At 44.7% G+C, this 25249-nt stretch overlaps 1 protein-coding gene across 1 annotated transcript in view; it reads left to right on the forward strand.

The window, feature by feature from the left end:
* LOC113031764 (NACHT, LRR and PYD domains-containing protein 12-like) overlaps positions 1-25249 on the forward strand; it is a 56159-nt gene that overhangs the window by 23757 nt on the left and 7153 nt on the right. The window contains exons 7-10 of the mRNA XM_026184152.1: positions 836-1009; positions 8922-9098; positions 10779-10958; positions 13196-13369. Coding sequence (XP_026039937.1) covers positions 836-1009; positions 8922-9098; positions 10779-10958; positions 13196-13369 — 705 coding nt within the window. The remainder of the gene's footprint in view (positions 1-835; positions 1010-8921; positions 9099-10778; positions 10959-13195; positions 13370-25249) is intronic.

Below are 25249 nucleotides of genomic sequence, written 5' to 3' on the forward strand. Positions count from 1 at the left end.
GGCAGGGAGTGTGGTGAGGGGAGATAGGCCTCCATACTTTGGAGGGCCTGGGAGTTCCCAGAGAGGTGGAGTCTAAGACCCGACCTGACATATAGACACAGACAAACAGGCACACACAGACACAAACATGCATTCCCACTCTCATGCACACATGTACAAATACTTAGCACTCACCCAATGTAGGGATAGACATAAATGGACATGTACACACAATCACACTCCCCAAACATACTCTATACCTTGGGTCCAGGTACCCTCGCCCCCAGAGGGGGAAACGGCACCTAGACGCAGGAGATGTTACCCTTTCCCCCGGGGTGGAGGCAAGCAGACCGCCCCAGGCTCCGCAGCAGCAGGGAGGCCCCGCATCCCAGATCCCAATCAGACGGCCAACACCACCTTTTTCTCCCTCCCTCGTTCACCGACACATCACGGGTATGACAGTCCATTCTCCCTGCAGCACGGACTACACTGCCCATGAGGCTACATTCTTTAGGGCGATGCCTGTAACACTCTGCCTATTGCCTTCATATTAAATAGTTTTTTGAATTATAATTTTTCATTTTGCAGACTGCAAGTAGAGGTGACATGGGCCGGAAGATTGAGACACAGGCATTAGAGCCTCTTAATGCGTGTTTTGTTTGGGTTTCCCCCATCGTGGAATTCCCAAAAATAGAGAGGGGACAGCCTAATATATGAAACAGAAAAAGACTGCTGTGTAATCCATTTATTTCAACAAAGTAACTGTGTTCTGAATACCACATTTTAAACTGTTACTCATATTTTGTTTAAATACGTAACGCCGGTATATGTATTCCGTTATTCCCCAACACTGCAGACTAACTCAGTGTGGACTCTCAGAGACTCACTGTGAAGTTGTGGCCTCAGCTCTGAAGTCCAACCCCTCCCATCTGACAGAGCTGGACATGAGTGAGAACAAGCTGCAGGATTCAGCAGTGAAGCGTCTGTGTGCTGGACTGAAGAGTCCAAACTGTCGACTGGAGACTCTGAGGTGAGTTCACTGACTGCAGCTGTTGTTGTTTTTCTATATTTCAGATCTTTGATTGATGTTTGAACCTTTCTTTAGTTCCTAAATGTTCAGGATGTGTCTGAAGACAAATGTGAAGAAGTTTGAGTGCTTTCAGAAATGTTGTGTCTTTCCAAACGACTGAGCAACAGTTTTTCCTTTTGGCTGCAAATAGAAGTGATAGACTTGACAAGGGTTCATTTAAAGGCTTACAGAAGTGGAGTGGTGACGGGGAGATATTTGACAGGACAGCTTTTCAGCCTCCATCAGTCAGTGAAGATGAAGTCAGTACTGATGAGGCTGTAGAGAATAGAATTCAACTTTATTGTCATTGCACTAGAGCTGGGCGATAGAACGATAACGATATGTATCGCGATATAACTTTTACTCGATAGAGAAATCAAGCTATCGCGATAGACCTCGCCGCTCTTGTCCTCTTAATAAAAAATAAAATTAAAAAAAAGGTCAGCCAATCCAAATCAAGTAGCGCAGAGCCGAACCAATCACAGCCGCAGCGTCACGTCGCGTTACGTACAGCACAAGTGCCAAGCCGCACGTGTGTTTGTTTGGGAAGCAGCCAGCGGGTAATGGAGCCAGCGCATAATGGAGGAAATGAGTGTGCCGACTAGAAAAATCAACCGAGCGTGACCGAAGACAAAACAGATGATGGTTCCAATGCCGGAGAGATTGTCGAACGGAAGAGCCATAGAAGCTCCGTAGTGTGAAGGTATTTCGGCTATTTCAAGTCTGACAAAAAACAGAGTAGCGTGCACTGTAAATTGTGCCGAAAGCAAGTCTGGAAATACAATAAACTGGTGCATGTGTCACACTGTGCGCCACGTTATTGTTTCGGTGAAATTAATTTCTACAATACTGTTACTGTTAATTGTACTCTCTGCAGTGTTTAAATGCTTACATATACACACAGTTACTGTCCCTCCACACATACGGCTCGGTTCTGCTTCTATGCCCCAGCTTTGTTTACTTTTTCCCACCGAGGCTTCTAGACTTCTGATTGGCCAACATTTCGGCACGGTTAGGAATCTAGCGCCACCTGCTGCTTTGGCATGTTCATAGCAGCGTTTTCCTTCATTTCTGCCTTTATGTGTGGACGGGATTATATCTTAAAACGAAAACGGAAAATCTCCGTTTTCAAAAATACCCGTGTACGTGTGGACGTAGCCTCAGTCTCTGACTGGAAGCGCTAATGCGTCATTTGGCTTTTGTCAGACTAAAGTAACTGTTAAAACTGTTTGAAAAGCTAAGCTATACAACAAGGAGAGATTGAGAATTTCCTTTTAGTTCTCAGTTTATTTGATATTGACAAAAGTTAGTCAGTTTTGTCTGTTCTTCTGTAAAACAAACTAAGATTTATTTTTAGAATTAATATTTTGTTTCTAAGTGGAATTGACAATTTAGTAGTCTGTTTCGTTTGTTCTATTTTGAAACTTAAACGCTTTAGCGGCTGCCTTTTGTGTAGTTTGCAATATTTGCCTTTATTTATCTGAAAAAGTCTCATGTTCCTTAAGTACATCTACCCTGTTGAACTTATTATGGGAAATAAATATTTAAATAAAAACAAGCTGCTGATTATTTTCACATTTTATTTGTGAGCAACGGCACATTTAAATCGTACAAATATAGTTATTTGGCTTATATCGTGATAGATATCGTTATCGCCTGAAATGAAAAAAACATATCGTGATATGAAAAAATCTCATATCGCCCAGCTCTATATTGCACATGTCACAAGTACAAGGCAACAAGATGCAGTTTGCATATATATATATATATGTATATGTATATATATATATGCAAACTGCATCCTGCTTATGTGAGTGCGTGTGTAAAAGCATTTCAGTTCTGCATATATATATATATGTATATGTATATATATATATATATATATATATATATATATATATATATATATATATATATTAGGGGTGCAACGATACACAAAATTCATGGTTCGGTTCGGTTCGATACTTTGGTGTCACGGTTCGATATTTTTTCGATACAAAAAAATGTTCATGCATTTTTAATTTGTCATTTATTAAAATTATAAATATATATTTTAACTCAAAAGTACAGTTTTTAAATTTAACCCTAACCCTTGTGCGTGTTTTTTATTTTGACAGCGAATGCGCACCTGCTGACCACTTATGTGCAGCCCTGGTTATTTAGCTCATCATATCGCAGCCACAGAAATTCTTTTGTCCATGAAACCATAAAGCTGCACTTTCTTTTTGCCTTATAGTCTGATTTGTCATAACTTCTCCGTTTTGTGGTAAGCTTTTCTTTGGCTGTCACGTCTTCACCCTGACCTGTCTTATTTGGCTCAGCAGAACTGAAATGCTTTTACACACGGATTCACATAAGCTCAGCGATTCTCTGCGCGATCAACCTCTTACATGTTTAAGCTTGCTGCGGGAGATTTCACTTGTCATGTTTGCATAGTAAGCTAACGATTAATAAGACGATGTCAGAGGAATTGGTGCACAAATTATCATCACTCACAGATCAGTGCTGTCGCTCTCTATACACAGTTCGCACGATTGCAAAGTGAAAGCAAAAAAACAAGCGCAAATTCAAACGCGATTTCAATATGTCACATATTGACAGTGGCTCACCGATGCCAATGACATAATTACCCAGCTACATTTCTGAAAGAATGCAAAAGCATTGACATATATTTTTCCTACAATAGCCCGACGGGCAGGGAAGAGATAGATTTTGGTAGCCCGACTGAAAAAATCGCTAGCTCCAGGACGTCGGGCTAGCGATATTGCGAGCCCTGTATCTGATTGAGGAATCACTCATCTTTGGAAAAGAGAGTTCATTACAGAGAAATGGCTCTTTCCAAAATAAAAGCTATACTATCCGCTTCTTCTGGGCTATATTCTCAGCAGCATAAGGAGAATCATGTGCTAACAGCTGTCTAAATGACTCGGCTAAAGTTAGTAGCATGCTTGCTTTTTTTTGTCTGCTTCCACTTGTCTTTGCACTAGGATGATGTCGGCGTAAATGTGCAGTCATATTCGTCGTGTTCCCACTAGTGCTTTCAGGTTAATCTCGTTGAAATGACCTTAACGCCACAACACGGCAAATCTCCGTTAACGAGCTACCGCCGATCGCTCCGTGCATGGGGCTAGACGGCCAACACCTTAACGAGCTAACTGCGCTAACACACTAGTTCACACCAATGTAATTGAGCATTGCATGGCACATCCAACATACTGTTTTACTTTAGTCCATGACTCGCTTACCTTCAGGGTCATACGTCACATGAAAACCAAAATAATTCCAAACGCCAGATCTGAATGAGGGTGGGGGAGGTGCCCTGCGCTCTTCCTTCTGACTATGCTGTCTGTGTTGAGCGCTCAGTGGATCTGCGCTGGACAGTGCAGCCTAGGCGGAGTAGTCGAACACAGATTCACTGAGCGCTCAACACAGACAGCATCGTCAGAAGGAAAATTGATAAAATAAATTACAAATGTTGTATTGTTCGATACATATGCACACCGAACCGAAAGCACTGTATCGAACGGTTCAATATCGATACGAATATCGTTGCACCCCTAGTATATATATATATATATATATATATATATCAATATCATGGCGGCGGGGGGCGTGGCCCGCCTCCTATGACATCACACTCCAAAGCCCTATACCAGTCTGTGTTTTTAATCTGTCCTGGAGCACTGCATCTGTCCCCTCTGGCCACACTTTAATTGTCCTCACAGCAGGTTTCACACGTTGGATGAGTGGTGAATAGAGATTGACAGACCACGTGACTTTCGCGCATTGCTTTGTGGGTACCCGTGGCAACAAAATCAAAACACTGCATCAAGCGCTAGTATTTCCAGCACCAGTAATCATTAATTCTGCAGTTTTAATCGCTACTTGCATTTTATTTGCCCCAAAAACAGTTATGTACAAAACGACGGAGAACACGGCAGGTTCGTACAAAGACAGACTTGACGAAAAGGCAAAAAAAAGTACGAGGAAAAAATCAAAGGAGTGAAAGGGTTAGACCTATACGAGCATACAGAGTGGAGTAAGGACGTTAGCGTGCTGCCCAACTTTCATCACGCACATATTTATTATCATATGGTCCTAAGTGTGAGTACATACACTCACAAAATGTTTAGTAACTTCAGATCCCTGCAACAAGCCCAGGTCCAGTTTACTGGTGATTTGGACTATTCCATTTCACAGCTGTTGTTAATTTTTTTTCCTTTATCTCCTGTACAGGCCAACGCATCTATTTGTTGTTTCAGGTTGTAGTATTACACAACATTTTCAGATCTAATAGAAATAAAATAAGTGTTTCGTAATTCATTCAATTTATTGTCTTTATTTATAACTGGCATTATTGTTTCATTCTATTATAGAATCTTACAAGAAAGAGGAAAAATTATATTCCATTATGCTTTATTAGCTGCTTCGGTGAAAAACAAATCAACAATGCAAAAAAACAAAAAAAACATTGCAAAATAACTGGAAAACAGTTATTCATCACTTGATTGCTTCAATACAACACTTGGGCACATATATGTGGGACTTTTCGTGGCTGTTTTCATCTCGCACTCTCTCTTAACCAATCAAATCCCGCTGTGGTAGCAGCTATAAACTCTGTCTGACCCAGGTTGATAGAGGGTGCCCAGTCTGGATCGCATTCCAGCATTTTGTAGGCTGGTTTTCCTACAAAACACAACAAACATTAGCCCGCAAAGCCACAGTGAACAAAGCAGCATAGCGCAACGAATTCAATTCGATTCAATATAAGACTTATTTGTAACCTACAGTGGGGCAAAAAAGTATTTAGTCAGCCACCGATTGTGCAAGTTCCCCCGCTTAAAATGATGACAGAGGTCAGTAATTTGCACCAGAGGTACACGTCAACTGTGAGAGACAGAATGTGAAAAAAAAATCCATGAATTCACATGGTAGGATTTGTAAAGAATTTATTCGTAAATTAGGGTGGAAAAAAAGTATTTGGTCACCTCAAACAAGGGAAATCTCTGGCTCTCACAGACCTGTAACGTCTTCTGTAAGAAGCTTTTCTGTCCCCCACTCGTTACCTGTATGAATGGCACCTGTTTGAACTCATCATCTGTATAAAAGACACCTGTCCACAGCCTCAAACAGTCAGACTCCAAACTCCGCCATGGCCAAGACCAAAGAGCTTTCGAAGGACACCAGGAAAAGTATTGTAGACCTGCACCAGACTGGGAAGAGTGAATCTACAATAGGCAAGCAGCTTGGTGTGAAAAAATCAACTGTGGGAGCAATCATCAGAAAATGGAAGACATACAAGACCACTGATAATCTCCCTCGATCTGGGGCTCCACGCAAGATCTCATCCCGTGGGGTCACAATGATCATGAGAAAGGTGAGCAAAGATCCCAGAACCACACGGGGGGACCTGGTGAATGACCTGCAGAGAGCTGGGACCAAAGTAACAAAGGTCACCATCAGTAACACACTACAACGGCAGGGAATCAAATCCCACAGTGCCAGACGTGTTCCGCTGCTGAAGCCAGTGCATGTCCAGGCCCGTCTGAAGTTTGCCAGAGAGCACATGGATGATACAGCAGAGGATTGGGAGAATGTCATGTGGTCAGATGAAACCAAAGTAGAACTTTTTGGTATAAACTCAACTCGTCGTGTTTGGAGGAAGAAGAATACTGAGTTGCATCCCAAGAACACCATACCTACTGTGAAGCATGGGGGTGGAAACATCATGCTATGGGGCTGTTTTTCTGCCAAGGGGACAGGACGACTGATCCGTGTTAAGGACAGAATGAATGGGGCCATGTATCATGAGATTTTGAGCCAAAACCTCCTTCCATCAGTGAGAACTTTGAAGATGAAACGAGGCTGAGTCTGCCAACATGACAATGATCCAAAACACACCGCCCGGGCAACAAAGGAGTGGCTCCGTAAGAAGCATTTGAAAGTCCTGGAGTGGCCTAGCCAGTCTCCAGACCTCAACCCCATAGAAAATCTGTGGCGGGAGTTGAAAGTCCGTGTTGCTCGGCGACAGCCCCAAAACATCACTGCTCTCGAGAAGATCTGCATGGAGGAATGGGCCAAAATACCAGCTACTGTGTGTGCAAACCTGGTAAAGACCTATAGTAAACGTTTGACCTCTGTTATTGCCAACAAAGGTTATGTTACAAAGTATTGAGTTGTACTTTTGTTATTGACCAAATACTTATTTTCCACCCTGATTTACCAATAAATTCTTTACAAATCCTACCATGTGGATTCATGGATTTTTTTTTCACATTCTGTCTCTCACAGTTGAAGTGTACCTCTGGTGCAAATTACTGACCTCTGTCATCATTTTAGGTGGGGGAACTTGCACAATCGGTGGCTGACTAAATACTTTTTTGCCCCACTGTACATCAACAATTATGTTATGATAAACTACGTAACAACTACAACAGGATGTGAATGAGGCAGCGCAGAGCAGCCTAACACAGGCACAAACATAACAACAAAGCAGGCTCTGTGAGAGGATTTCAAACAGAAGCTGGAGAAGAGAAAGGACTCTGTTGGAATGACTACAGAAAGCAGGCAGCTGAGACCAGTCCAAGTGTTTCCATGGAGCCCAGTCTAACATTCATTTATACACTAACGTACAGAAGTGAATGAATCCATAGTTTCAAATGTAGAAATAGTACTCAGTTCATTTACAGAGTTTAATACAGTTCATGAGGAAATGTTCAAAACAGCAGCTGAGAAGAAATCTGCTTCACAAAGTTGGATCCAATTCCAATAGTTTGTGATGCAATTGAATGGAGCATGAGCAGTTCACTGCCTAACTCTAATGAAAATGTTTATTGATGTCTGAATTCTTTCTTCAACACTCGATTCTGCCTGAACAACGTGAAAACTTTTCTTAATTTTGTGTAACACAATTCAACGCGCTGAAGGATCGACTTGTTCAATTATCCAACAATGAAAACAGGAAACAGAGAAAGCTGGCTTTCAAAGGAAAAGCTGCTCTTTATTAAATATGTTGGTGGTAAAATGTAAGAAGAGCTGAAGCACATAAATGATCTACGTGCCTAAATATTAAACACAGTTGATATATTTGTGTAAGTGTTGCACAGCTGATGGCCGATGGCTGCGCCTGCTGGAGTGTTGTGAGTGTTGTGATTCAAATGTAGATATAATAATGTACATATAGCACAGTTTCCTGTTCCAGATCAGCTGATCAGAGTTGGGCCAATCTGCTCTGAGCATGCTCAGTCTGAGTTATGGAGCCGCATACTACGAATCACCATGGCAACGAGTAATTATAGAGCAGAGGCTCCGTGTGAATCCAGAGGAGCAGAAATATGAATAATGACAGTAGATGTTTGTGTGAAAGTGCTGGAAGCAAATGAGTGTGTGATGTTCTTTCAGTGTTGCACTTTGTAGACGCTCCCTGAGCACTGGTCTCACAGCCAGCTGCACATAGAGACCAGTGTTGTTAGTCCAGGTCAGAAGATGACTTGTTGGAATGAAAATGAGCTTGTAGTTTGTCTGCTTTAATAATGTTACTGGAAAAAGGTGTTGGACTTCAAATATGTCCATTTCTTTCACACTTCACCTTTAAAAGTGAAGCCATGTGGTTCCTGGAAGGAAAAACACGACTTTTTCAAGTCGTTGTCCTGTTTTTATGAGAAATGTACGACTTTAATGTGAAACATTCAGAGTTTTTTCTCTTGTTGTGTTTGTTTGAAGCTGCTCCCTGTTGGCTTCAGCTGTTTGGAGTTTCCATTTTCTAAACTTCTACATTCTGAACCTTCTTCAGCTCTGAACAGATGATGAAACACTGAATGATTTCAAGATCACACTTTGTCTAATAAACTTGCATGTTTCATTCTTTATACAGATTGGAGGACTGTGGTTTTTCAGAGATCAGCTGTGATTATCTGGCAGCCGCACTGAAGTCCAACCCCTCCCATCTGAGACAGCTGGACCTGAGCTTCAACAAGAAGCTGCAAGATTCAGGAGTGAAGCATCTGTGTGGTTTCCTGAAGAGTCCAGGGTGTAAACTTGAAACTCTGAGGTCAGTCAGCATGTTTTAGTTGTGCTGAGATGAATATGATGTGAAAGTTGTGCTGACACTAAACTGCAGACATCAGGCTGATATTGTACTGATCCACACTGAGGATCTTCATGGTAAAGTCTGTTTTCTTCTTCTCTGGTTTAGTCCATTGACTGTAGCAGAACAATGTTCACATTTCAAACAGTGATACTCAACATATGGCCCGCGGCCCACACGCGGCCTGCCCACCTTTCCTAATTCAGAGAGAGGGGACCCTGATTAACTGTGTAGCTTCTTCCTCACAGTTCTAAGTATCAGACACAACAATGAATAATCCACAGCTGACTGTCTTTAGCAGGTCAAAGGTCACGGCACACAGCAGACAGTCAGAAATATTCTAACTCTGATCATTTATCAGTTGTGACACTGTGAGACTTGATCAGAGGTGTGATCATCACAGCAGAGTCCTTTTGTGTCAAAGTCAATGAGGATCAAACAGAAACACATGAAGCAGATTTTCCTCTTCTGGCTTTTTATAGCAGATAACCTTCAAAATATTCTGCAGTCGATCAAAAACTGAAGCAAACCATGAATCAACATGTGAACATGACCTGATGCTGCTGAAGTGAAGCAAAGTTACAGAGGTTTGATTACAGACACAGCTGAGAGTTTGTAATCTGTCATCATTTTAAAAAGTTTCCATGGAACAGCAGAAATGAGGCTTTCCTGTCAGAGGCTAATAAACAATGAATGATGCAGAAACAGATGTTTGAAGCTGTTCTTGGAGTACACAGAGAGAGAGAGAGAGAGAGAGAGAGAGAGAGAGAGAGAGCGAGCTGTGCAGGCAGGAACAGCCAAAGTCAGAGAGAATTCATGAGCATGTTTATCAAACATGAAGCAGAGTTTGGATCTTCTTTTGCTCCTGCTTCACTCAGTTTTGGTTGGAGACAGATGAAACCTGCAGCTTCAGGATCTGTGAGCTGTCCACTTTCAGCCCCGATGGCGTGTCCGTGTACGTGCCGTCAAGTGAACGATCCACGCTCTGTGTTTCCATCTTTGTGTGTTTAGCTGCTCTCATTTACTGTTTTAGCTGTTTGCTGCTTGTTGAAATAGTTTGTGAGCTTTAACCTGAGATTCTGGCAAAATACATTTATATTAAACATCGATTCAGGATTGAATGAATCAACATCGTTTTATTCAAATTAAAACCATTTAAATGGGAACATTAATTTTTTACAGCCGCCTCTAATGCTGGGTAATGTCAGCCGGTCCATGTGCAACTGGCTGTGAGGCTCCGGGAGCGTCTACAAAGTGCAACACTGAAAGAACATCATCCATAAATATTGAGTAATAACTGGACTCTCATACAGCCAGACTCAAATGCCTTTAAACATCAGCTTATCCTGCTGATCCAAGTCCAACACTGAGTTTGTAAAAACATGTTTGTCAATCATTTTGTTTGGTTTCTGAAGAAAATGATTCAATAACTTGCTGCTAATACACAAAGTTTCATCATATTTCCTCATAACCCTCTTTTGTCTGACCATTTGATCCCATTTGAATTTGCAATAAAGGATCCACAGAGTTTGGTGACAATAATGACAGTAGATGTTTGTGAAGCTCTGAACAGATGATGAAACACTGAATGATTTCAAGCTCACACTTTGTCTAATAAACTTACATCTTTCATTCTTTATACAGATTGAAGGACTGTGGTCTGTCAGATATTGGTCTTGATTATCTGGCAGCAGCGCTGAAGTCCAACCCCTCGTATCTCACAGAGGTGGACCTGAGTGGAACCTACAGCAACCTGCAGGGTTTAGGAGTGAAGCATCTGTGTGGTTTCCTGGAGAATCCACAATGTCGATTTGAAACTCTGAGGTCAGTCAGCATGTTTTAGTTGTGCTGAGATGAATATGATGTGAAAGTTGTGCTGACACTGAACTGCAGACATCAGGCTGATATTATACTGATCCACACTGAGGATCTTCATGGTAAAGTCTGTTTTCTTCTTCTCTGGTTTAGTCCATTGACTGCAGCAGAACAATGTTCACATTTCAAACAGTGATACTCAACGTATGGCCCATGGCCCACATGCGGCCTGCCCACCTTTCCTAATTCAGAGAGAGGGGACCCTGATTAACTGTGTAGCTTCTTCCTCACAGTTCTAAGTATCAGACACAACAATGAATAATCCACAGCTGACTCTCTTTAGCAGGTCAAAGGTCACGGCACACAGCAATCTGTGAAACAGTTTGGAGCAGGAATTCTTGCACATTTACAAACTGACACTGCTGCATGACATGCTGGGTAATGCTAGCTGCTCAGGTATGGGCGTGCTAACGGCTGTGAGGCTCCCAGGCTGCAGAACACCGAAGAAGAGAAAAGAGAGGTGGAGGATGAAGAAAAGAGGCGGAGATGAAGCAGAAGTTTAGCTCCAGAGAGGAGCTGTGTCTGTGTGGGCGGGGCTCAGGCAGCTCCGCCCACACAGTGAAGCAGGTGAAGAGTAATAAATGAAGACAGCGGACAGGATTTGATAAGCTGATGTACAAACATGTTGAATGATGGTGGCAGCTACAGAAACAGGTCCATACAGACATGAAGCGTGTCTCCTTTGCATCGTCCATATTTGATACTGAGAGTTTCCAGAAGAGCAAACATCAAACACGCCTCCAAACATGTGACGAGTCAGACTGACATCATTTCTACAGAGAACAGTGTGAGCTCTCAGCAGGTCACTTCAATAAGAAGGACAAACAGTGCAGCAGGAATGACTAAACCCACTAACAGTCTGATATCCCCGTGTTCCTGTTGCATCATCATTAATGCTGCTCCACCACCATCACTGCAGCTGACCAATCAGCCTTTGTCACGTCATGTGATGCTCTGTGACTCAGACTGGAGAAATGCTAAATGGATAACCTGAAGCTAACCTGAGAAACAGTCAAAGTACTGATGATTCCTACAAAGTGTGTGTGTTCAGTATGAGATGAGTGTGAATGAAACCATGGAAGAGCGGGCCGTGGCTGCTCTCACACACGTTTGCTGCAGGGGCGGATCTACTGAAATGTTCTTAGGGGGGCAAAATCAAAGCCATTATTGTTGACACATATGCAGCTGTTACATCCTGTAATATGCATTAAATACGGTTCAAATACATTAAATGCATATATATACATGTTTCATATAAATATAGTCTACAACTGTATTTTCTTCAGCCCACATAATGAAACCGTTCAGTCAGATAAAGACAGAAGGCCTTTTCCACGTCCCTCTGCTCAGTGTTAAAGTGCTGATGATGTTCAAGCTCAGGCAGCAGGAGGGATTTCTAAGCATCCTTCACTGATCCACAACAAAGGTCCAGAGTTTGATCCCTCCTAGTAGGACAGGAAACATACTGATAAGAGTTTCAAAGTGTCTTTGTAAGCAGACATGATTGAAATGAGCCATTCTGAGTTTGGTTCCTGCAGTTTGTGCTTCATAAACAGAGCTGAAGCAGAGGCAGCGTGTGCCTGCAGGTGAATGTACACTGCTGTTATAAGAGCTGTGGAAACTCGGGTCAAAAGGACGTAACCATACTGCTGACAGTTCCAGGACAGTCACAGAGTTACAGAATCATTTGTGAACATAAAGACAGAAAGCTCATCCAAATCCTGGGATTAAAAGTCTGTCCTGGTGGTGTCCAGTCAAACACGTCTCTGTGAAAGCTTCAATCCAACAGGCTCCAAAATCCTTCTGCTCATTTCCTCGCCGAGTTCTTGATGCTCCTGTACCATCTCTCTGTCATCCTCCTCGCTCCGTCTTTGCACTCACAGTCTTTGTGCATCATTAACACTCACATGTGGAAAACCAAAGTTTTACTGGGCAGAAGATGATCATCAGTGACGCTGTCTTTAAAATACTCTTGTTAGAAATGTACAATTTTAATGTGAAACATTCAGAGTTTTTTCTCTTGTTGTGTTTGTTTGAAGCTGCTTCCTGTTGGCTTCAGCTGTTTGGAGTTTCCATTTTCTAAACTTCTACATTCTGAACCTTCTTCAGCTCTCAACAGATGATGAAACACTGAATGATTTCAAGCACTTTGTCTAATAAACTTACATCGTTCATTCTTTATACAGATTGGTGAGCTGTGATTTGTCAGAGATCAGCTGTGATTATCTGGAAGCAGTGCTGAAGCTCAACCCTTCGTATCCCAGAGAGGTGGACCTGAGCTCCAACAAGCTGCAGGATTCAGGAGTGAAGCAGCTGTGTGTTCTTCTGGGGAAACCACAACATCGAATTGAAACTCTGAGGTCAGTCTCCACGTTTTAGTTGTGCTGACACTGTCGATCTGTGGAACTAAAACCTTTATACAGGAAGTCTGGTTCAGCTCTTTGTAGACCTTCTAATCTCTGATCCTCTGAGTCTTACTCAGTAGATGCAGAGTCCAGGTGTCTTCCCTGCTTGTCCTGATACAAACAAACCTGAGTAACCTTGCAGGTCAGATCTCATCAGTCACACCTGTTATGGCAGCTCTCCTCTAGATTGTAGTTCTTGTTAACCTGGGATGGTTTTAGAAGCTTGGACCACAGACTCCAAGGGAAGATATTACTGGGAACCTATTAGACCCATTAAACACTAACATAGATGAATACTCAGATTTAAACCTTTATTGTTTCACAAAGGGTTAAAAAGGGAACGTCCACAGTTTAGACTGCAGCAGATTTTATTAAAGCAGTTTGACAGGAGCAAAGCAAAAAATACAAAGAATAAGTGTTTAAAATATTAATACATATAACATAATAATAAAAGTGTGCTGGTCTTTCTCGGGTGGAGCAGAGACAGAGTGAAGTCTTCCAGGCTTTAGTGCAGACTTCCCTGACAGAGGCTGGACTCCATGGTCTGCACAGGAGGCTTCTACACTGTGTGGAGGTGACTCCTGGATTGAAGACAGGCTGCAGGTACATGTGTGATGAAGAGGACCTACAACAGTGTGATGGAGCTGCAGGTCTTAAGGAAGTCCTGCTGTCCTGTCCCACCCTCATCTGTACTTCCTCTGTCTTCTCTGGACTTGTCCTCCTGTTTCAGAAACAGCACTGCTTCATGCCGAGGGTGGACGGGAGCGTTGGCTCTGATTCTTTTACCGTCCACCACAAGGAGACACTGATGCTGACCTCCTGATTCATCTGCATGTGTTCTGCTTCACACTGCTCACCTCCACCAAAGACTTCACAAACGTCTTCTTTCTTTGAGTCCAGTTTGTCCCACAAACACTTCCAAATCTCCTCCTCTGAGATTCTGCAGCTTCTTGCAGTGTGACTCAGCTGACTTCTGACAGACCACAGACTGGCACAGCATCCACATGTGTCTCCTTTCAAACAGGCTCTTGATGTTTCCTCCCACATCATGCTTGCCAGTCAGTCTCCTTTGTTCTCCAGCTCTGTAGCTCCAGCTGATGAAGCTTCAGTTTTCCATGTTGGTAACAGTAAACTACAATAAACTCAATAAAAGCAGCAGGAAATCAAAGCTTGAGGCTTTCATCAGTGTGGAAATAAGAAAGTTTCCTGTGACAGACGCTGGAGCTCTCTCAGCTTCACAGTTTCAGCTTCAAACTTCTTCCAACATGTTTCTAACACGGCCACATTCCACCTTAATGGAGCTGATATCTTGTGCATTAGCACATTTTCTAAAGGCAGCGATCACATCTTTAGTTTTGGATGTTTAACTGCAGATTGTTTACGTGTTTATAGCACATTAATTACAACAGCAGCATTGACCACAGTGCTGTACAAGAATCCAAAATAACTAATAAAATAACTCATAACATTAATAGCACACATCAAATATCAAATAACTCTCATACTATATTAAAAGCCAGTGAATACAAATGTGTTTTAAGAGCAGATTTACAGAGACTGACAGCAGGAGCTGGAGCTGTTCGATAGAACGATATATATATATGATGACCATATGAAAACTTCAATCGTTTCATATCATGCTCTTTGTTTCCTGGTTATGTGTTTGTGTGTTTTCCAGATAAACCTTTCAAAATAAATCTGAAGATCCTGTTGAGAGTTTTCAAAATAAACACAATACATTACTCCGGTCGCTCGTTTATCGAGTTACGTTCTAAAAATAAGTGTCAGAATGAAGTAGCAGCTTTATGTTTTACAATTATTATAGAAGTTTTAAGGCAGTTAAACCCTCACTGCACACTTTATACACTTTTCTCAGACAGGCATGAACATTTTCACACTTTTCTCTCTTGTTTAAACAAAGTTCAAACCTTCATAGAAAAATAAGTTCATTATTAAAGAATGAAAGCAAAGTGTTTCTGAAATGTGTCAAATCAGCCTTTGCTGGCATTAAACGAGCTTGGTTCTGTGTGAGGAGCACTCGTCCATGGCCTGGGCTCCTCGCTGTCAGGTAAAGTTTCATAAAGCTTTTGAGTTTTTATGCAGATAATGTTGGTGTCCAGCACGATGTTCTTTTTCCTGTGGTCACTGAGCCACAAAGCCAAAGCTGACTCCATCCTTACGATGTTCTTGTTGTGGACAGTTACAACCTTTTTGCCTCCTTGTTGAAACTATGATGGTTAGCATCTTCCTCTGCCTTTGGCTGCTACCACAGCTGCAAAACGTCTCGTCATCATTGTTGTTTGTTGGGGACAAAACGTACAAACATACAGTGCAGCACTGCAGAGTCACACTGCTGTAAATTTGAACACATTCTGTACTGTACAGGAGACACGGCACGAGATTGGCTGTAGACCATTGTCAGCCAATCAGGACGCAGAACACAACGCGCTGTAAAAAACAAAAGCATGCAAAATTGCACAAAAAAGATCAGCGAAACAGCGAGGCCGCCAAAGGTGAACTGTGTTACAGCAAGGGACCAGCGTATATATGGTTGTTGGGACGACAAATGTCTTTGAGCTTGTGTCAGAAGACGAGCTGCAGCTTTCTGGACCAGCTGCAGTCTTGCCAGGCAGGTCCCACTAACTCCAACATATAAGGAGTTCCCTTTCAGTCGATTCACTCGGTACAACACATAAGTATGGGATATCACGCCCTCGCACGTCCTGGCTGAAGAAACCTTTATTCACACCTTTAAGGCAGATGACGTGTGATGACACGCGCACGGCCCCGCCTGCACATATAGCCACTGTCATCACAGTCATCCCTCAGTTCTTACGCTCTTCACCTCGCTGAGAACACCTCTGCTGAGTTGGGCTAGCTAGCTGCTGCTAGTTAGCTCCGTTGCCTGCCAACTTGAACTTAGCTTAACTGCCCCTGTTGGTGTTAGCCTCCACCGTGCCTTTGGTGTGTAGACTGCCCGCGGAGCACTAATTTCAAGTTTTTCCTGTGCAGCGTTTCGCTTTGCGTTTTGGAATGGACTCCAAACCGAAGCGAGCAAAGCAGAAATCTTCTGTTCGCCCCTGTCCTCAGGGATGCGGTTTCTCTTTGCACGACAGCGACCAGCACGATGCCTGCCCTGTCTGCCTGGGGATCGTCCACGCTAGGAGAGCGTTGACGGAGCCCGAAGCCTGTGCGTTTTGCCTTGACCCTGGAAAGACGGGTGACATTTGTGGAAAAAGTGCTGGGACGCTCGGCTGTCGCACGGAATGACCCTCTCCTTTCCGAGTCTGGAGCCCCAGCTTCGTCCGAGTCCGAAGACGAGGATTTTCCGGTCGATGTCCCCGCAATTAGCTGGGCTGACCACATGGAATATGTTGACGGGTTAGCCGATGACGAGCCGGAACCATGCAGGGGTGCTGACGGGCTTCAGCCTGGGTTGAAGCCCGCCAGCGCTCCCCAGGAAGATGATGACATGCTGGACATCGGCCTGGACATCCATGGTTTGTCGGAGGATGAGCAGGAGAGCCCATTGTCAGCCCAATGTGCCGCCGCTGCTGCGCCGGTCGGCCACGATGACACCTCTCTTTTCTCCCCGTTTCGCCGTGCTGCTGAGAAGCTGCAGGTGGACTGGCCCTCTCCTCTGCCAGCTCAGAAGCCGTCGCGGTTCGCGGGGTTTTTCCTCTCACCGGAGCCCGCAACAGCCAAAAACTGCCTTCCCATGTTCCCAGACTTTCTCTGCGAGCTAACAGCATCATGGGACAAACCTCTGTCTACCCGCGTCACTGTGCCCGGCTATGGACAGTACATGGAATTGGACGGCGCCGAGGGGGCTGGCTTAGATAACCCACCCCCTATGGAGCCTTCTCTGGCTGCGTATCTGGCCCCATCCCATAACCATGGTGTTGGCGGCCCCGCAACTCTGCCGTCCAAGCACTGCAGATTCTCTGCTTCGCAGCTGGAGAAGATTTATCGGGCTCAGGCTGGCACTGCTCGCGCCATGAGCTCCGTCACCATGCTCTAGACGTACTAGGCAATGTGCCTGGCGGAGCTCGGATTGCTGGTTCCTGATGACAGCCCGCTGGCACCTCTTCTTAACGAGGTCAGAGTCGCCACAGATCACATCCTCCGTGCGTCTCGCTGTGCAGCGCTCTCCCTGGGCAGAGGGATGGCTTCGACAGTAGTGGCGCAGAGGCACCTATGGCTGACCCTCTCTGAAGTCCCGGATAGGGACAGAGCTGTTTATCTGGACGCACCAGTGTCTGCGGCTGGGTTATTCGGACATTCACTTGAAGCCATTCAGGCTAGATTTGATCTGAGGAAGAAGCAGACGGAAGCTCTGCGCGACATCATCCCCAGACGTCAGCCCAAGCCCAAGCCCGCAGCTAGCTCTCACAGGCCCGCCGCTCCTCTGCCGTCTGGCAAGAGGCCGGCACCCACTGCTGAAGTGGGTGTGCTGCCAGCGAGAGCACATCCTCCGGCCCGAGCTCCACGCCAGTCGGCCTGGAGCAAAGGCCCACCCTCGGGCCCCCGGCGTGACCCGACGCCCAGGAGGAAGAAGCCTCAGCCCTCCTAGCTGTGGTTTCGAGTGGAGAAGGGGTCCAGCAGCAGGGAGACGCTGCTTTTACCCCTCTGTTCCCGCCCAAGAGGTGCCGCCACTTAAGTTCTGTTCAGGTTGTCAGCCCCAGAAGGCGCTGCACTTTCCTAACACTGTCTCCCAAGCACAAAACCCCTGCACACAAAATGCCTCAGGTAACTCCCTGTTCAGGTGTGTTAAATGTTCAGGTGACCACATCGAGTGTTCCCGCTGTTTTTCATTGTTGTGCCCCAGAAAAGGTGCCTCCAACAAAATGTATGAATGTACATGTTTCCATGTTACAATCAATAAAGAGTATTGTTTATTCTCAAACAATCACAAATGCTCAGCCTGCAGGCAGAATGAGCCAGGTCAGGCAGGTGATGCATTCCCCTGCAGACACACTGGGGGGCGACAACACCCCGCCGACGGTGCTGCAGGTCAGCCGGCTGGCTGCTCACTTCCCTCAGTGGCGTGCTTGCGCCCCCTCTCTGTGGGTGCTGCGAACCGTTGCCATGGGTTACCGGTTGCAGTTCCGGGTCAAGCCGCCTCGTTTCCGAAGAGTCGTAAACACGACTGTCAACACCAAGGCAGCCATGATACCCAGAGAGGAAATAAAGGCGCTATTGCAGAAAAGAGCAATACGAGTGGTCCCCGCTTCGGAGACAGACAAAGCTGCAATCTATTGTAAAGGTTTCAGTCTGGTTTTGAAGCTCTTCACAGCACTGAAACTGCACTTTGAGAAGTTCTTAATGATCTTTCATCAGCCACTGATCAGGAGACTCAGCTGTGCTTTTGGATCTGACCGCTGCCTTTGACACTGTTGACCACAGCATCTTGATGTCACCATTGGAGCATGGCGACATCAAGGGCGCTCTATTAGACTGGTTCAGGCCTTTTATTAAATCGCATTATTACATTTGGGGCTTATATTTGACGGCAATGTGACCTTTGAAAAACAGCTGAGCTCAGTTGTACAGCAGTCTTTCTTCAAACTGAGGCTTTTGTCTAAGGTGAGATAATTTATATCTTTTAAAAACCTTGAACGGGCAATCCACGTTTTCATGACATCCCAGCTGGATTATTGTAACGAATAGTTATGTCTATAACTTCTGTTCCCTGAAGGAGAAGAACGAGGTACAACACATACAGTAAGTATGGGATATCACGCCCTCGCGTGTCCTGGCTGAAGAAACCTTTATTCACGCCTTTAAGGCAGATGACGTGTGATGACACGCGCACGGCCCCGCCTGCACATATAGCCGCTGTCATCACAGTCAGCCCTCAGTTCGATAGCCGCTCTTCACCGAGCCAAACTGCTCAGTGGGGCCACCTTGTGTTGTACCTCGTTCCTCTCCTTCAGGGAACAGAAGTTATAGACATAACTATTCGTTCCCTTTCAGTCGATTCACTCGGTACAACACATAAGTATGGGACATATATACACGCCACCACATCCTTAGTGAGTGGTAGATCCAGCAGAAAGGACAGCATGAGCCACCGAAGGGGCTGTAACGTCCAACCGATAGAACCACACAAAAGTGTCTTCGACAGGAAGGGAAGCTTTGAAATAGGCCTGAAGTTTGAGTGGACAGAGGATCCAGATCAGGTTTTTTAGTACAGGCTGTACAACAGCATGTTTAAAACAGGCTGTACAACACCTGAACTAAGACTGCTGTTAAAAATCGCTAAGATGTCGGAACCAACAACCTTTAAAATCTTTTTAAATATGTGTTGGAACAACATCATTTGGACAGGATGATGTCTTTATACCATCACATCGTTCCTCCACCTGGTCAAACCACACAGGCTCAAACTGATCAAAAACAGCTGAGCAGGTGAATATTTTAGAAAGGTCATGTGAAGGCAGGCCGATCATAGTTCGAAGCTGTTTTATCTTATTGATAAAAACTGCAGGAACCTTTCACAAGTTTCTGAGGAACTATTAATATGACAAGCTGGAGAAATAATTGAACAAAGAAGCTGAGGATTTTTGGAGCATTTCTCAATAATATTAGAAACAGCTTTTGACTTCTCTGCGTTGACAGTGTCCTGATACCTGTACAGACGGTCTCTCAGCATCAGAAACACACCTGCATCTTTTTCCCACTTACGTTCAGCCTTCCTGCTCTCTCGTCTGGCTGAATGAGCGGCCTCGTTTATCCACGGGTCCGATTGTGGTTTCATAGTTTTAAAAGGAGCAACCTCATCAAGGACAGTTTGGCATTTATCATAAAAATTAGATGTCATCTGCTCGGTACCATCGCCGAGGGGAGATCTTAAACTTCTTAAAAGCACTAGAAAATAGTTCTGTTGCAGATGGGTTAAATAGACGACAATGGGGTGTTGGAATAAGAGGAGTAAAATGGCAGTGAGATAAAAATATATCAAATACAACACTGAAAAAACAGCATCACATGTTTCCATGTTTAGGACCGGTAACCCTAAAGACAGCACAAGATCCAACGTATGAGCCTGTTTCTGGGTTGGGCCCAACACAAACTGAGCACGACTGAAGGAGTCAAACTTAAAAAATCTCTGGCCAGAGGATTGGAGGGACAGCACGTGAATATTAAAATCTCTGACAATTAAAGTTTGATCACAGTTTGGCACGATAGCAGCTAAAAAGTCTTGAATAAAATTCTTGTGATGTTTTGGAGGTCTGTATACAGCTGCACCGAGTGTCGGCCGGGATGCCCCAAACAACAAATATCACAAGTTCAAAACTTGAATAAGAGTCAGTTAAGAGTTGTTTGCGTGATATGAGAGCATGAGGGTTGGAATGGATGTTTGTGTCTGTGTGTGCCTGTTTGTCTGTGTCCATATGTCAGGTTGGGTATTAGACGCCACCTCTCTGGGGACATCTCAGGCCCTCTAAGGTATGGAGGCCTATCTCCCCCCACCACTTCCCCTGCCAGTGGCAGACACCCTCAGACATCGGTGCATTGGTGGTTCTTTGTGTCCGGGGATGGGCGTCCAGGTACCCACCGGCTCACTCCTTGGTGGCTGCTTGTTGTGGCCTGGAGCCTGGGGCTCGGGCCCTTCAGGGGTGGGGTGCCCTCGGCCTCTTGGCCTGGGGCTCGGTCACTCTGGCACAGCTGGCTGCCGGCGGAGCTCACGGGCGCGTCACTGCAACTCCCCCTGGCTTCTGCTCCGCGGCTGCTGAGTGACCCCTCATCTGGGGCTCTCCTCAGCTCTTTCTGGGACAGTGGCACGGCTGCCCCTCTGTTGGTCTTCCTTGGTCTCTTGTGTTCTGAGGGGCTCTGGATGTCTGGAGTCTTGATGTCCTCCATACCTGCTTCATGCCCTGGTGGACGGGGCTGTGGCCCCCCCACACCCTCTAGCAGATCATTACATGAAGGAACCTTTTAAATACAAGCGCGTTCATGCTCACAGGTGTACACACGGGTGCTCACACACACAAACTACACCCTTTTTGGCTCCTACCTCAAAGCACACTGTGCGCTGTCGATCTTATGTGCTGCACAATAATGTTTAATATTTAGTATTTACTGTTATATTCCCATAGATCATTGTGATGTTGTTTATTATATTGCTCTTTTTTTTTCTTCTGCTTGTTTTCTTTTTTCTTTCTCAACAGGTGATCCAGGTGATTTGTCTGTTTGATTTGTTGGTTTTTGTTTTTTGCCCTTTATCCCCATCCCTCTTTCCTGCTGTTTTTCTTTCCCTCTTTCTTTCTCCCCTTTCTTTTCCCCAGTCAAACCTGTCCCGGGTTCAGCAAATGAAAATAAAATAAACAATAAAAGCAAAGGTGAATCAAATAGACCAATACGGCAAGGCTGGGATGGTCCATTTGTTAAAGTAAATCCATTTGGCATCTTTCTTCGCCTTTAGACAATAATTGATGATGGCAAAAGAGCCAAACGGGACAGGTTAAAAAAAAAAAAAAAGAGTTGTTTGCATGCGAGCTTCTTCCTAAAAACAGCCTCCACTCCACCACCACGTCCTGTCATCTCACAGTCAGAAGGTAAAAGTTCAGTAAAACAGCTGGACTCACTGGCTCTCTGCCAGGTTTCCAAGCATTGGAGCCAGTTCCTGATTAGTGAAGAAGTACTTTAGAAGAAAAGTTTTGTTTGCTAGCGATCAAGTATTAACAAGACTGATTCTTAGTGGTATCGGTGGCTCATCGGCCAATGTGGGTGCCCGACCTATCGGCCATAGGTTCTGAGGGTTTACTCCACCTGAGCGTAGACGGGGAGGACGCTGGGCGGGTTTATTGTAGTACACCAAACAACAGGTGTCAGACAGGTGTAAGCCATATCCAGAGAGTGCCAGTAGTTGATGCGGTCGAATCCAGTCAGGTTAGGCTGAGGTGTTTTTCCAAGTCGTATCCAGGTAACCTTCATTCTCACCAATAAGCCACTGCATTTCCCACGGCGTCTACGGTGGCCAGTCAGTTCAGGTGGCGCTGAAGCACAACCGAGACAAGCTGGAACTCCTGACAGGAACGGTGCAGAGAAGCTTCCCTGATATCCACGATTGCAATAAACAGGTTTTAAATGAGAAGATCTTAAAGCCAGCAGTGTTTGGTGATCATATACAAGCAGAGAGTTTGCATTTTTGAAGACAAATGAAAACTAAAACATGAATACAAACAGAGTTGGACAGCAGGCCGTACACACTGCTGCCATCTTGACTCTCTGTTAAGAAAAGACTGTCATGTGACTGTCATAAAAGTCTGTGTCCCAGAGCAGGTGTTGGACTTCCTGCAATGGAGTAACACGTGTCTCTGAAGGCTCCTGTCTTCATTTGTGCTACAGCTGAAGTTAACAGTCTTATACTTTATATTATAACTTTATTTGAGAAGAAATGGCATCCAACCCTTGAAAATACAAGCTCACAGGAGGAGCGGCGACTAGGCCCGGCGCGATCTCGGGCGAGAGTATCGATGATGGCCAAAGGGCAGCGTCTAGCTCTACGGCCGCTGAAGAGCAGACTCAACAGACGTGATGTGGATCCTACTGCTCTAAAATTGGAGCTTCTTCAATCCATTAAAGAGGACATTAGTACGCTGTTAAAAGAAGAACTCAGAAATGCATTGAAAGAAGATTTTGACAATATAAGGGCTGACGTGCAAGGACTGAGAAATGAGATCGCTAACAGCATGGCGGCGACGCACGTTGAAGTTGATGGAATAAAGATTACAGTGAAAGAAGCTGAGGATGGGCTGTCAATGTGGAGCGATGAGGTGACCACCCTGCAGTCTACAGTAGAGAGTATGAAGGAGGAGCTGTCTGACCTGAAGGATAAATGTGATGAAGGCAGGAAGCAGAGAGCTAACATCCACATCATAGGCATCCCAGAGGGCCTGGACTCGAGCTCCTCCACGGCCGTATCTGTGCTACTACGTGAAGTGCTGGGTATGGATAAAGACGTTATTGTTGACCGCTCACACAGGAGCCCTATCCTGAGAAAGCCAGCTGGTATCCCGCACGCCGTCATAGCCGAGCGTCACTACTACCAGGATTGTGTGGAAATTCTACGCCGTGCCAGGGCCCAAGCCCCGCTTGAGTTTAACGGACAACCTATTGCAATATTAGGACTGGGCGATATGACCCAAAATTCATATCTTGATATTCTTTAGCTGGATGGCGATATATGATATATATACAGTGGGGCAAAAAAGTATTTAGTCAGCCACCGATTGTGCAAGTTCCCCCACTTAAAATGATGACAGAGGTCAGTAATTTGCACCAGAGGTACACTTCAACTGTGAGAGACAGAATGTGAAAAAAAAATCCATGAATTCACATGGTAGGATTTGTAAAGAATTTATTCGTAAATCAGGGTGGAAAATAAGTATTTGGTCACCTCAAACAAGGAAAATCTCTGGCTCTCACAGACCTGTAACGTCTTCCGTAAGAAGCTTTTCTGTCCCCCACTCGTTACCTGTATGAATGGCACCTGTTTGAACTCTTCATCTGTATAAAAGACACCTGTCCACAGCCTCAAACAGTCAGACTCCAAACGCTGCCATGGCCAAGACCAAAGAGCTTTCGAAGGACACCAGGAAAAGTATTGTAGACCTGCACCAGACTGGGAAGAGTGAATCTACAATAGGCAAGCAGCTTGGTGTGAAAAAAATCAACTGTGGGAGCAATCATCAGAAAATGGAAGACATACAAGACCACTGATAATCTCCCTCGATCTGGGGCTCCACGCAAGATCTCATCCCGTGGGGTCAAAATGATCATGAGAACGGTGAGCAAAGATCCCAGAACCACATGGGGGGACCTGGTGAATGACCTGCAGAGAGCTGGGACCAAAGTAACAAAGGTCACCATCAGTAACACACTACAACGGCAGGGAATCAAATCCCGCAGTGCCAGACGTGTTCCGCTGCTGAAGCCAGTGCATGTCCAGGCCCGTCTGAAGTTTGCCAGAGAGCACATGGATGATACAGCAGAGGATTGGGAGAATGTCATGTGGTCAGATGAAACCAAAGTAGAACTTTTTGGTATAAACTCAACTCGTCGTGTTTGGAGGAAGAAGAATACTGAGTTGCATCCCAAGAACACCATACCTACTGTGAAGCATGGGGGTGGAAACATCATGCTATGGGGCTGTTTTTCTGCCAAGGGGACAGGACGACTGATCCATGTTAAGGACAGAATGAATGGGGCCATGTATCGTGAGATTTTGAGCCAAAACCTCCTTCCATCAGTGAGAACTTTGAAGATGAAACGAGGCTGGGTCTTCCAACATGACAATGATCCAAAACACACCACCCGGGCAACAAAGGAGTGGCTCCGTAAGAAGCATTTGAAAGTCCTGGAGTGGCCTAGCCAGTCTCCAGACCTCAACCCCATAGAAAATCTGTGGCGGGAGTTGAAAGTCCGTGTTGCTCGGCGACAGCCCCAAAACATCACTGCTCTCGAGAAGATCTGCATGAAGGAATGGGCCAAAATACCAGCTACTGTGTGTGCAAACCTGGTAAAGACCTATAGTAAACGTTTGACCTCTGTTATTGCCAACAAAGGTTATGTTACAAAGTATTGAGTTGTATTTTTGTTATTGACCAAATACTTATTTTCCACCCTGATTTACGAATAAATTCTTTACAAATCCTACCATGTGGATTCATGGATTTTTTTTTCACATTCTGTCTCTCACAGTTGAAGTGTACCTGTGGTGCAAATTACTGACCTCTGTCATCATTTTAGGTGGGGGAACTTGCACAATCGGTGGCTGACTAAATACTTTTTTGCCCCACTGTATCAATATTTTTAAAGCCAGAAAGT

Source organism: Astatotilapia calliptera, chromosome 11 (genome assembly GCF_900246225.1).
Source record: "Astatotilapia calliptera chromosome 11, fAstCal1.2, whole genome shotgun sequence".
Lineage (NCBI taxonomy): Eukaryota > Metazoa > Chordata > Actinopteri > Cichliformes > Cichlidae > Astatotilapia > Astatotilapia calliptera.